At 44.6% G+C, this 14,079-nt stretch overlaps 1 protein-coding gene across 1 annotated transcript in view; it reads left to right on the forward strand.

The window, feature by feature from the left end:
• Window positions 1-14,079, forward strand: part of FER1L6 (fer-1 like family member 6) — a 125,278-nt gene that overhangs the window by 28,930 nt on the left and 82,269 nt on the right. Inside the window, exons 13-16 of the mRNA XM_047073811.1 lie at window positions 752-935; window positions 5,906-6,026; window positions 8,578-8,678; window positions 12,615-12,705. Coding sequence (XP_046929767.1) covers window positions 752-935; window positions 5,906-6,026; window positions 8,578-8,678; window positions 12,615-12,705 — 497 coding nt within the window. The remainder of the gene's footprint in view (window positions 1-751; window positions 936-5,905; window positions 6,027-8,577; window positions 8,679-12,614; window positions 12,706-14,079) is intronic.

Consider the following 14,079-nt stretch of genomic DNA (forward strand, 5'->3'; position numbering starts at 1 on the left):
CCATTACGCCTAGGCCCACTTAATTTCTCTGAGTCTCAGTTTCTTCATCTATAGAATGGGAATAATAATTCCTCATAGAGCTATTGCAAGAGTATAGTGAGTTAATACATGCCAAGTCCTGTGCATATTGTAGTTGCTTTTTTTAAAAAAATTTTTTTTTCAACGTTTTTATTTATTTTGGGGACAGAGAGAGACAGAGCATGAACGGGGGAGGGGCAGAGAGAGAGGGAGACACAGAATCGGAAACAGGCTCCAGGCTCCGAGCCATCAGCCCAGAGCCTGACGTGGGGCTCGAACTCACGGACCGCGAGATCGTGACCTGGCTGAAGTCGGACGCTTAACCGACTGCGTCACCCAGGCGCCCCTGTAGTTGCTTTTATTGTAACTCTCAAAGATCTTCCTGGATTGATGCACATCTGGGAAAACCTTTCCAAGAAAGAGCATTCTATTAGAGAATGGCTTGATTCATATTGGGAGCATCTCCTTTACAGGAGCAGAAGGAAGTGGAGATGGAATCCAGGTAACTTGTGACTTGAGTAGTTTTTGCAAAAGAGAACATAAGATGGGTGAAGGTGATGGCTCGTCGTCATTGTCAATCTCATTTGTTTGGTCTGACTGTCATTCTTCCCACCTTCATACTGAGATCTTACTTCTCTGCCCTGCAAGGATATGACCGTGGACCCCCTAGGCCAAGTAGCCTGATTCTGCTTGTTGATACCTGGCCTCTCTCCCCTTGCTGCTGCCTCTATAGGTAATTTTGGGAACCTGCTTGATGGAGGGTCCCATCATGGGAGTAAGAAGAAGTCAGCAGAATCAGCTCAAGAAGACATCCTCCCATTGCTGCATGAAGGAGAAGGGGGCGCAACCCATAATGGTGCCATCCCTATGGTCTCCACCACTCACCCAGAGAAGCCACTTGTGACAGAAGGGAACAGGTAGGGGACACAGCAGGGCAGAGCATCCAGGGTTCTGACAGTGGGAGTCCGACCTGTTTCTGGGACTGTTTGATTCAGTTCTTCCCTAAGATCAGAAACATCATGATTATTTTTTTTAAATCTCAGTTATGGGAGCAAGGCACAGGCAAGGGCAACATGGTCAGTGTCACTGTACTGAATCTTTCGTGACATGTTGACAACTCTCCAAATGCCACATCCAGGTAATTCATCTAAGGGCAGGACGATGATGATGATTGTCATATCTATAACTGTGAAGCATAACCAGGTAGGAAGGTCAGAATTTAGCATTTCAATCCAAATCCTGTTAACAGTTACTATACTCATCTGAACTCTGTGCTATTACGTATATTTATTTTTGACAGAGAGAGAGAGAGAGAGAGAGAGAGAGAGAGAGAGACAGAGCATGAACAGGGGAGGGTCAGAGAGAGAGGGAGACACAGAATCTGAAACAGGCTCCAGGCTCTGAGCTGTCAGCACAGAGCCGGACACGGGGCTTGAACTCACAGACCGCGAGATCATGACCTGAGCCGAAGTGAGACGCTCAATCGACTGAGTCATCCAGGTGCCCCCATGAGCTCTGTGTTATTATGTAAACTCAACTCAGTGGGATTATTGGATACATCATTTCTTATCTTGTTTCTGCCACAGTCAGACTGAAGAACTCAAAAAACAACTGTCAGCCACCAAAAAAAAAAAAAAGACCATTTCAGAAAGCAGCTGGGGCATCTCCATGCACACTCACTGATCTTTAACCCACATAAACTTTCAGCATGCAAAGAGAAGTAAAATTCTAGAATTCTGTTGGAAGAAAGTGGTGTCGAGCACCCACCAAGTGATTTGTGAGAGGAAGGGGAAGTCACACACAGCGAGAGTCTTCTGTGTTCTGAGCCTTGGGCCATGAGGAAGAGCTTTAGGATCTCATCGGGTTCTCCTGAGAGAACATAGTACCCCCCCCCTTTGCCCGTGAGGAGATTGGAACATTGCTAGCGCTCGTCACTCTCTCTGCTCTTCCCGACCTAGACACGGCTTTCCGAGCACTGTCAGCATCACAAGGACTCCGTGTGCATTTCCCCAGACGGCCCTCTTCCCTGAGCAGCAGATCCAGACAGCCTCCACTTGGGTGTCCCAGAGTTGTTCACCAGGCTCATGGCCTTCAGAGACAACTTGGCTGCTCTTCCTATCTTTCCCATCTCATGGACTGGTCGTCCCGCTCTCTGAGTCCTCTGAACCACCAATCAGAGAGTTATCAGCTGTCCTCTTCCCCTTCCTTCCCGCATCTAGTCAGCAATGAAGTCTGGTAAAGTTTGGCTCTCAAGTATTTCTCGTATCGATTGTCATCTCTTTAATTTTGGCCATTGGCATCTTTGACCCGGATTATCCTATAAATCTCCAACCTGGCTTGGATCTTCAAGAAATTCACCAGACTCTCTGTCAGAGCCAGTTACTCCCTGAACTGACATCATTCATCGCTGCCTGTGGCTTTCAGGGTTATTTTCAGAGGCCACAGCTTGTTGCCTCAATCCCCATCGACTTCTCTACCACCGTCTCCAGTCACGTCCCAAACTCCGCCTTTCCTCCGGCCACACTATGTCTCTGGTGGTTCTCCAAATGTGTCCTGCTGTTTGCTGCTTCTGGGCCTGTGAGGATGGTCTTCCCTCTGCCAGGCAATAAGCCCTCTCCTCAGAACTGTTGGCTCCCGTTACCCTTCAAGGCGAAGCCCATATTCCCTTCCCTGAATCCCAAGTCTGATTTGGATTTCTAGACTCCCCTCCACCAAGCACCAATCACATTGCATTAAGATGTTTTTACTTGTCTGTCTCCCTATTAGACTGTGGGCACTCTGAGGGCAGGGACCATGTCTTATTTACCTGTGTATCTGCTCCTTTCTAAAGCCTAGAACACAGTAAATCTTCATAAATGTTTTGGAATGAGTTAAGGAATTACTATAGCTGGGTTTGCTACAAGGTACTATGGAGGCAGAGAGAGGAGGCAGGTAACTTACTTTCCCTTGGGAGGAGGTGAGGAGTTGAAAAAGGGCACAGAAAAGGTGACATCCTAAAAGGTGAGAAGGGGTTTAAGCAGTGAAAAGAGAGTATTTGGGACAAAAGTAAAAAAAAATCTTAATTATTCATCCCCTCATTTTTAAGTGTGCCCTATATTTTCTAAATCCTGTCCCTCCCATGGACCACCTTCTTTGGGATGTTTTTTTGCTCTCTGGCAGGCATAGTTAGTTGTAAACCCTCCTTTCCACACACCAACAAGGATCCCAAACTTGGGATGGCCTTTGATGGCTTCTCTGTCTATTCTCAGAACTGAGGAGATCAATGAGTGGGTCCTATAACTGGATCTGCAACCTAGGGAAACGTTTCTGGAATACTCAGAGGCACTCTGCATCCTTTCACTGGAACCAGGCAGTAAAAACCTCCCCACCTTGTTGAACTAGACCATTGGTGACTATGGGTGAGAATGTCAGGAGATCTACTGTGAGAATGGTTTGGGAGGAGATGAGAAGTCTCAAGGCACCCTTGGATGGACTTTATATTAGTGCTGGCCAGCGGGATCAAGGAGACCCAAATGAATCTGCTGATGTTTCCTGGGCTTTCTGTCTCTGAGAAATATTCCTCAGTCACTATATTGAGGCTCTGCCTACCTAGTGGCAAACCAGGGTGGCAGTAGCTAAACTGAAAGATCTTGTGTCTATACCACACCCATATGTGCGTGCACACACACATGCTTGCACATGCACACGGTCACGCAATTGATTTGTGTGTTGCCTTCATTAAAATAAATTAAACTCCTTGTGTTTGGTCTGGGCTTTCCAGTTTTAGAAAGCACATGCATTCACCTACAATTTATGTATTAGGCTGGAGTTCAGGAATGAGCCGAGAGCACAGGACATCCCGTGGCAGTTCGTCATCTCCTTCTCAGGGCTCTAGGGCTACCCTTGCCCAAAGTCACAAGCCTGGTCTGGTGTCAGAGCAGCCATTCAAACTGGCAGCCTTCTCTTTCCACTGGCAGCACGGTGCCCTCATGGTGCCCTCCCATCTGCTGTGCTCCATCTGTACTGTTTGCCAGAGACCACAGCATCACAGTCCCAGACCCAGTAAGACTAGGAGGACTCTGGGAATCAAAGAGGAGAAGGCCCTGAGCATCATTAGCACAAAATAATCTGAACCACAGAAACCTTGGAACAAAGGACAAAGTCTGGGTGAGAATGTATTTCGTAGGATTCTTGGTGCAGTAATTTTAAAGGAGATGAAAGCATTTTAATTTCTAACTTTTTAATTTATTTTTTTTTTGTTCTCCTGCTGTAATAACAACCCCAGTCTCAGCCGAGAACTAATTTGGCTTCTCTTCTAAATGGACACCTGCTGGTTTATCTTCTACAGAACAGACAACGGACACCTCTGCTACTTTTATGGTCTCCAGAAGAAATTTGGGTTGGAGAGCTAAAAAGAACAACCATCCATTCTTTCAGGCTGAAGTCCTCTTCAGCTTTTTGGAATGGAAACAGCTTTCTCTCCCTTGGTCTCTCCTCTGTCTGCCTCTATGGGTGTGTGACTCCAAACTCTGTCCATGTTTATCAAACTCTGTCCATGTTTATCACCCTGCCCATTTTGAGAACTTTGCCTTGGCCTTCCTGTCACATTTCTCTTTTTGCGGTCCCAGATGTTTCTGGGAAAATTAGAGGGGCTTGGGGAAAACCTAGTCAAGAATATAGCTGCCGTGGGGCGCCTGGGTGGCTCGGTCGTTTGAGGGTCTGACTTCGGCTCAGGTCATGATCTTGCAGACTCTGGGTTTGGGCTCTGCGTCAGGCTATGTGCTGACAGCTCGGAGCCTGGAGCCTGCTTCGGATTCTGTGTGTTCTTCTCTCTCTTCCCCTCCCCCACTAATGCTCTCTCTGTCTCAAAAGTAAATAAACATTAAAAAAAAAAAAAAAGAATATAGCTGCCCTTAGGGAATATCAACTTTTTGCCACACTTCTCCCACCTTACCTGCCTTACCCCATCCCTTTCCTCCCTGGGAGCCAAAACTGACAAATTAGTTCCTTCTTTTGTGTCTTCAATCTCTCACTGTTAGCTGTCTTATTCTCATCAGCATTTAAGCATATCCAACTGCCACCCTTAAATACTTCCTTTGGCTCCACATCTCCCCATCTGGCTACTTGCTATCCCTCTTATCCCTTCTTAGCCAAGTAGGTAACCTGCATTATCAGCACCATGGCCTGGAAATAGTACATATTTGATTCATGGATGGATGGATGGATGACGGGTGGATGGATGCATGAATGCATAGATGCATGCATGGGTGGATGGGTGGATGCATGGGTAGATGAATGCATGAATGCATGCATGCACGGATGGATGGACAGATGGATGCATGGATGGATGGATGGATGGCCATATGGTTGCTGCAGTTTAGATTCTTCATCCTAATTAATAATATATTATGCTCTTACAGTTTTATAGCAATTTCATTCACATCTGTTATCTCAATTTATTTTCACACAGTGGATAGCTTACAGACATTAAAATGAAAATGTTGGTTTTTCTCTCTCCTCTCCTCTCCTCTCCTCTCCTCTCCTCTCCTCTCCTCCCCTCCCCTCCCCTCCCCTCCCCTCTCCTCCCCTCCTCTCCTCTCCTCTAAACTGGAAAGAGAAGTTCCTCCTTGAAGAAGCCTTGCTTGATAAACCCTGCCCCCTGGTGCTCAGCTCTAGGCTTTGTCCTGCATCTGATGGCGGTAGCTGTTAGTACCTTTCCATTGTAGCCATATATCTGTTCATTGTTTATTATTCATGGGTCCCCAATTAGAACACAGTGAATAATTTGATTGGTTTGTCACCACCCTTCCCCACCCCACAAAGACCATACAAAACATGAACATGTGGCTGGAATTGCCTGAAAAATACCAATTGCCAACTAACTTCAAGACCTAACCTGTTTTCACAGGAATTACAACTATTTGCCTTTTGAGGCCAAGAAGCCCTGTGTCTACTTTATCAGCTCTTGGGGAGACCAGACGTTTAGGCTGCATTGGTCCAACATGCTGGAGAAAATGGCGGACCTGCTGGTAGGTGACTCTCACAGGTGATGGATTTGAACATTGGGCAGCTGGAGGCCAAAGGGACCTTTTCATTCACACAGCAGAGGGTCTTGACCTTAATTTAAATGCAAATAAATTGTGGCTGCTACATGAGGGCACATAGTTTCTACCTTCTGGACCTAAGGGAATGAGAATATGTTTTGACTTTAAGTAAAACTGTCCGGATTAGAATCTCTGTTCTGCTTCTTAACATTATAGGACCTAAGGATAGACTGTTTTCCTAATCAGGATATTAGGGCAGGAGATAGACAACTTTCTCACAGAACTGCTGGAGCCCGGCTTCAACTGATAGAAAATCCTACACCCTTCCCATGGCAGAGAATTGCCTATACGGTGAAGTCCTGCCACTTCTCCAGTCCGGCCTCTCACATACTTTCTCCCTTGTTCCAAGCGCACTGGACTTTTTGTTTCTCGAAGAAACCAAATTCCTTTATGCCTCATAGCCACCTCCATGATGTTCTGTCTGCCTGAGCTACTTTTCCCTCCACGCTTTGCCTATGTAACCCCTTAACCTCCACAGCACAGTTTCAACTACTTCCTCAGAGAGGCCTTCTGACTTCTCCCCCTTACTCTCTCCTGTAATACCCTGTGCTGTACTTTCAGGCCTCTCCGGATTTTACAATTGATTGGTGTGTTTATTTGGTCAATACCATTTCCTACTGTTCTGTGGCATCTGGCATAGTACCCGGCACCTGAAAGGGGCCAATAGTTATTTGAGGGATTGAAGGGAAGTATTTATAACAGGGCCAACATACAACGGCTGCCAGATTGTTCCACCCAACCCCAGGGAGGAAGGCACCCCTGGGAACTCTGCTTCTCTGGGCTCTTGAGCCTGCCCTTTGTGGTTTCTTTGTGCCTGCTCTCATTATTTCTCTTCTCACACCACACAGCTCATTGGGGCGCCCTCTACTTTCTGTCCTGCCATGCCTCACCAGGTGACCCTCTCATTCCATGAAAGCCTATGCTAAGGAAAGAACAAATTTCTCTCTCTCTTTTGCTTTATAATTCTGTCTCTAGTTGTGTGAAACAAAGCATTGCCTCTGGTCTTGGGGATTCCAGGCATCATGGAGATAAGAATCTGAGGGCGATTTGGTGTCACATTATGTGGAGGCCATAGACTTGCTTTGGAAGGCTGGTTTTGCTTCTCCTTCAGGCAAAATATCTTAGACAGTTTATTTATAGAATTAATCCAAGCAATGCAGCAGCGCTGGCCTGGAGGAGGGGTCCCTCTGGTTCTACAGGGTCTATCCCACTCCAGTAGGTAAACGCAGTTACCCGGCGCGGAGGGGCGTGGTTTGCTGTAGGCTGGTCCCGCCTCCACCGTGGGCCCAGCGGACCAATCCTCGAGGCCCCACCTTGGTGGTGGTGGGGAGAAAAATGGCATCCCACCCCAGTCTCTTCTCCACCACCCGGTGTCCCAAAGCACTCCTTTGGAGCCATCCTCATTGTGTCACGGTCGCAGACGAGACTCCTGTGTCCCGCCGCTTGACAAACCAAAGCAGAATGCCTCCCTAGAGGCCATAGCTGCCTTTACCATTCATTTCCAATTCCTTTCTCAGTGCCAGGATCCCTGCCATGGTTGGTGTATCATGCCTAACGTGACTGAATGTTTGTTTACTAAGCACTAGGCACCGTCTGAAGAAGTCCACACCTCTCTCCGGTGGTGCTATAGGTGGGCACTCTTATCACCTGACTTTGCAGAAAAATGGGCATGCGGGGGTTAGTTCAGTCATAAGGATAGAGTCTGGATTTGAACAGACGTTGCTTGACCCTACACCTATATTTTTAACCACTCCACAATTTGCCTGTTCTTATAGTGAGGGGGAAAGAGGGAAACATATGTCCCCAGACATCAGACTTTGATGTGTAATACAATTTTTATAGATTCTGGCAAAGCAGTGATAACATGCCTTTTGAGTGCCGTATCCCTCCATTGAGTGCCACTGAATGGAATACTAGAATTTAGGCCTAAAAAGAAAAGTATGATTATTAAATACGCAAGCATAAAGCCACTGTCATATGCAACCTGTCCTCTTCTCCTATACCACCTCACCCGCTGCCCCAAACTCCTATAATCAGAAGAATTGATCCCCTTTATATCAGGATTATTCAGTATTACTATATTCCCATATAATCAATTGACTTGAACGTTGCTTTTGAAGTGTTTTATGTCATATCTAGTTTGATCTCCTTTGTTAGGTATTTCCTGACATGAGTTTCCCCCCACGGTAGACGCCAAATAAAGGATTCCCTGTTAGGAAATGATCCGGAATAGGAATGATGAGTTTGAGCAAGGCAGGAGAAGTCTTGTATTTGGACAGATTCCAATGAAGAAAAGGAAGTTTCAAAGTTAGAATGCAGCAGCATTTCCCAGTTTAGACACGAGAAAATGAGGGAAATCTTCCTTCATTTCTAAAACACAAAATCAGCAAAATATGTCTGAGATACTTCAATCAGGGTCTCCACTACAGTGTCTCCTTCTGCCCCTCAGCCCTCTACCCCTATGGTTTGTTTCCAGGAAGAAAGTATAGAAGAAGTGAGAGAATTGATCAAGATTTCAGAGAAAGCATCAGAAGATAAAATGAAGATGGTGCTCAGTGACTTCATCAGTCAAAGCAGGTACCGGGAGAACAGCTGGCATGTGGGTTGCTGAGCTTATATGAAATCAGCTTTTAATTACCTTAGAAAATAGTTGATTTCACATGCATTCAGATAGGCATTTGATAGTGTTCTATCCATCTTTATTTCGTTCAGTAATTTAGCCGGCACTTGTGGGCTCACGGTTGCTTCCTGACACTTAACTAAAGCATAAAACAAAGGAAAAAAAAAAAAAAAGAAGAAGAGGGATAAAAGAAAGACTCGCTGCAGAGACTTTTTAATGAAGCAAGAAAAATGCTAGTAATGTTATGCCAAGCATGCGTCTACATCTGGTAGATACTCAGCAACTATTTGACAATTAGATTGGATAATAAATCAAATACTGTTTAGTAGAATTTTTTCAGATAACATAGCAAACACCAATTAAGGACTCTGATTCCAGGTGGCAATCAATAATAATAAAAGATTTAAAAATAGAGTGTTTAGTTACCTATTATGGAGTAACAACTCCCAAATTTAGTGACTAAACAGTATGTATGATCTCTGTTTCTGTGGAGTCCAGCTGTGGCTTAGCCACAGTTTAGAGCCTCTCAGAGACGCCAATCAAGGCATGGGCTGGGGCTGCAGTTACTGAAGGCCCGGTGGGCGGGCTTCACCGCCAAGCACACTCACATGGTTATTTGCGAATTCGGTTCTTCACGGGCTGGTGGATCGAGGACTTCAGTTCCCTGACTGCTTGTTGGCAGTCAGCCTCAGTTCCTCACCACGTGGGCTACTCCAGGCTCCTCACGACATGGCGGCTGACTTCATCAGAATGAACAAGCAAGAAGAGTCAGAGCATGCCAGCAAGATGGAAGTCATGGTCTTTTGTAACCTAATCTTGGAAGTGACCCCCATCACTCTTGACATACTCTACTATGAGCAAGTCACTAGGTCCAGTGCACGTTCAAAGGGAGGGAATTACACAACGGCAAGAAAAGCAGGAGAAGGTCACTGGGGGGGCCATTGTAGAGGCTTGTCTACTATAGAAGGAAACAACCTGGATTAACTCTTGAAATTAATTAGGTGAAGAGTTGGGCAAAAATGAGAATTTATCATAATGACGGGCACCTGGGTGGCTCAGTCATTTAAGCATTGCTTGATTTCGGCTCAGGTCATGATCTCAGTGTGGTGAGATTGAGCCCTGTGTTGGGCCCCACACTGGGCATGGAGTCTGCTTAAGATTCTCTCTCCCTTTTTCCCTCTCTCTCTCTCTCTCCCCCTCCTCCCTTGCTCATGCTGTCTCTAAATAAAAAAATGAAAGAAAGAAAAGAAAAGAAAAAAAGAGTTAGTCGTAATGGAAGCAATGCGAAGGGGTGGAGATTCATTTGATGGAAGGCAAAATCTAATGGATAGGGGGTAGCTAAATAGCTAAATTCTGGTGTTTTGCTTTATAAGTTCTGTCTTTGCTAATCTCTCAGTTACCCATCATTTTTGCTTTATAAAAGGAAAGCAAACAAATATATAGATTTCTTTCTATCTTTATTTCTTTCTCATTTCTCATTATAGAAGCAATATCTATCAGTGTTGCTCCTGCTGTGAGCTAAGTGTGACCTGCAATTCTCTTTGAGCATCTTTAAAAAGCTTCATGATCTCATATTTCTAGAAACTGTGTGTGGGCAAATTATAGCTCAATAATTTTCTATATTAGGGGGCTACTTGGGGTGATGATCATTCCCCTTTCCCTTCAAGTTTACAAGCAGCTGAAAACATATTTATGAGGGTCAGAGATCAAAATGTTAGTTTTGTACTTGGTAAACTTGGATTTGAGAAAGCGGCTTGGACCTGAGGTCAAAGTGGGCTTCCTGTTTCCTCCCCGCTGCGACCCCTTCATGGTGAGGCAGCTGGACTTCTGGGGCTTCTCCCCAGGAAGGGACAGATCACTTGCCACAAGAAGGTGAGGAGGCCGTCCACAGGTCACAGCAGGCTGGGTATGAAAGATGAAGCATGAACACAAACAGGTGCGGTGGTCATTTACTCCAATTTGATTGAGGGAATCAATGATTTTTCCCCCTGTGAGAAAGGGAGAGAGAGATCAGAAGTCAGAAGTGTCCACCATGTCTCATTAAGCTGGTCCGTTCGGGAGTAGAATGGAGTTTCTTGTGTGTCTCAGAAGGTAGACGTGTGGCAACAAGATGCCTTCTTCAAAATATAATTTTTTATATTCTTTTTAAAAATTAAGAGAAAATGGGGCACCTGGGTGGCTCAGTCAGTTAACCATCCAACTTCGGCTCACGTCATGATGTGGTTCGTGGGCTGGGGCCCCCTGTCGCGTTCTGTGCTAACATCTCAGAGCCAGGAGCCTGCTTCGGATTCTGTGTCTGCCTCTCTCTCTGCCCCTCCCCTGCTTGCACTCTCTCTCTCTCTCTCTCTCTCAAAAATAAACATTAAAATTTTTTTTGTTTTAATTAAAAAATAAATAAATAAAAATTAAGAGAAAATGTCACTTGACTAGTATGTCCAAAGAGAATTGCTAGTGAGGTTTCCGACGGTGACGTAGGACCGGGGAGTGTGGTGTTTTCCCCTTTTGTTTCCTTTGTCGTTAATTTTTTTTCTTCACAGTATTACATGCTCATCTTACCAAAAGAAAAAAAAAAAGGTAGGAATGTATGAAGAAACAGTGTTCTCAATTCTCTCTCCAATCCCATTTTGCAGAGAAAAGTTGATTTGTCCTCCTGGATTTTTTTTCCTGTGCATTTGCAGACCCACACATTCATGAAAACACTATATTTTTCCACAAATGTCACACATTTTGTTCAGCAGGTTGCTTTTTCACTCCACAAACTAGCACTGGAATCTTTCTACAGTTGTATGTGATGGTCCTCAGTATTTAATTGTGTGATATGTGTCACTTACTTAACTGGTCTCTGATATATTAGTTGCTTCTAATTATTTTCCTACTATAAACGATGCTACAATAAGCATTACTGTGTAAACATATTCTTGCAAAATTTTTCAGTTGTTTTTGAAGGACAGAATTCTAACCTAATTTTTGGATCAAATTATATAGACGTTTAATTTTTGGCAAGTGCTGTCAAATCGTCTCTTAAACAATTGGTGGAGGAGAGTGACTATTTCCCCACCAACCTTAACTATTATCCAATAGGTGAAAATGGTATTGATTTTAATTTGCATTTAACTTTTCACTAATGAGGGCAGTATCTTATTTCCCCATGTTTTAAAGCCACTTATATTTCTTCTTCAATTACATGCATAACCTCTACCATTTTCTTATTGACCACATTTTTAACATCACCCCTCCAAGTGTTACTACTCGTCATTGGTAGAGTTTTTAACATGGGAGGACGTACTGCAGTATGGAGTCTAAAATATTTTTTACATACAACTTTTCAGGAAACTCTTGGTGTGTGTTAAATGTGTAAGATGATGGAAAACTGCATTATTTTACGTTTGGTGTTATGACCTTGGGTAGCAATCACAATAGATATGTATAGGAAACGAAGTAGGAAAACAAACCTCTATTCCCCAAAATTAATGTGGGGTCTGGGGATCATTTCCAATCCTCACTTTGTCTCTTAGAAAAGTTAGTGCACCATTGCTTAATTCTTTGTTGTTGTTTTTTTTAATGTTTATTTGATTTGGAGCTAGAAAGAGAGCGAGTAGGGGAGGGGCAGAGAGAGAGAGAGAGAGATCTGAAGCACTGACAGCAGAGAGCCAGGCCTGATGCGGGGCTCACACTCACCAACAGTGAGATCATGACCTGAACCAAAGTCCCACACTTAACTGACTGAGCCACCCAGGTGCCCCCACCACTGCTTAATTCTAAATGAGAAATCTTGGTTCCGTGGCTCCATCAACTTTCCCATTGTATTGCAGGAAGTGTATGTGCAAATCTCTGGAAGTACATAAATGGATTTTCACTAAGCAGGTTTCCAAATTGTTATTCTTCTCTTATAGTGCCTTTATCTCTGAAGCAGAAAAGAAGCCCAAGATGTTGAACCAAACCACTTTAGATAAGAAACGACTTACGCTCTGTTGGCAGGAGCTGGTATGTGAAAATCTATTTATACTTTGAACAGAATTAAAACATGTGCTTTAAAAATAAACCTCATGGATGAGGCGTAGGTCATAGACCAGATGAGGATAATGTTCTAAAGGTTCTACATCTGCGTGATGTAGAAGCATGAGTGAGAAGGGAATATATGGGTAAGTTGGAAAGGAATGAGCATTTATTGAATGTTTATAAAATGATCTAGAAGCCCACCAGTCCTATATCCTCTTCTGATGGATTTCCTCTTTGACCATTTTCTCGACATTTATATTTTGTCAAAGGCATAGACTTCTTTGCCTCACAAATGGAGAGACCAAAAAATAACTCTTGTTCCCCTGCTCAGTTTTCTTCCATTAAAAATTGTGAAGAGGTGTAAGCTTTCTTGACATCGGGGCAGGAGCTGATACCTCTCTGTGCCCTGGAGAACCCGCACAGCTCTGCATGCCTCACAGATCCTCAGTCCCTGTCGAATGAGTGATGGTTGAGAAATGCCAGACCAGGTTAGACCCTGGCTTATCTCACCTCGAAAATTCAGCTCCAACAGTGGCACCAAGGGACATTTTGTAGGAGGCCGTGATAATTCTGCAAAGAAAAATGACTCGGTGTTTGACTGGTCAGGGGCATTTTGAAGATGCAAGCGGGGCTCAGCGAGATTAAAGGATTTTTTTAAAGGTCACAGTTAATTAATCATCGTCTAGACACTAAGACCCAACTGTCGAAACTGGTTCACCTTTCTTTCCAGGATAATAAACAAGGGTTTATGTACTCCTCCTCTGTACTCCAAGGGAGGCCAGATTTTCACTGTATAGATCTTCCTCCTACCCCATTTCTTCTTTAGCCCCTCCGGCTGCCTTTCCCTGTCTCTGCAACATCCATCCACTACATATTGCCCACAGAGCTCTGTATTGAGAAATACAGGGTTTTCTCGACATCCAACGGTCCTTGACCCACACGAGTCCACGCATTCAATATCTTGTAGTGGCCCAGCAGTCCCTCCTCATCTCTGGACCTGTATTTCCACCCTCCCAGTGGACACAGCACTGCTTGTCTCACAGCGCCTCCAACTCAACCCATCCTATTAAACCCATCGGCTTCCAATCTGACTTTGTTCCACGTCCTCTGTTAGCACGACCAGCTGCATTTGTTGCTCCAACCAGAAGCCTAGACTCAACTTTAAATCTTTACTCCTAACCCTCCATAGTCGATCTGACCACAGGCCCTGTTGCTTCCTCCCCTTAAAGACTCTGGAACTTGTTCCACTTCATCCTCAGCGTTGCTGCCTGAACTGAGTTCCTTAGCACCCACTAGGCCCAGACCGTGGCTTCCTCCAACCCAGACCACAACCAGAATGGTCTTCCTAAAACACAAACC

Source organism: Lynx rufus, unplaced genomic scaffold, assembly GCF_022079265.1.
Source record: "Lynx rufus isolate CCGP_SWC_20201006 ecotype Redwood Valley unplaced genomic scaffold, mLynRuf1.p SCAF_12, whole genome shotgun sequence".
Lineage (NCBI taxonomy): Eukaryota > Metazoa > Chordata > Mammalia > Carnivora > Felidae > Lynx > Lynx rufus.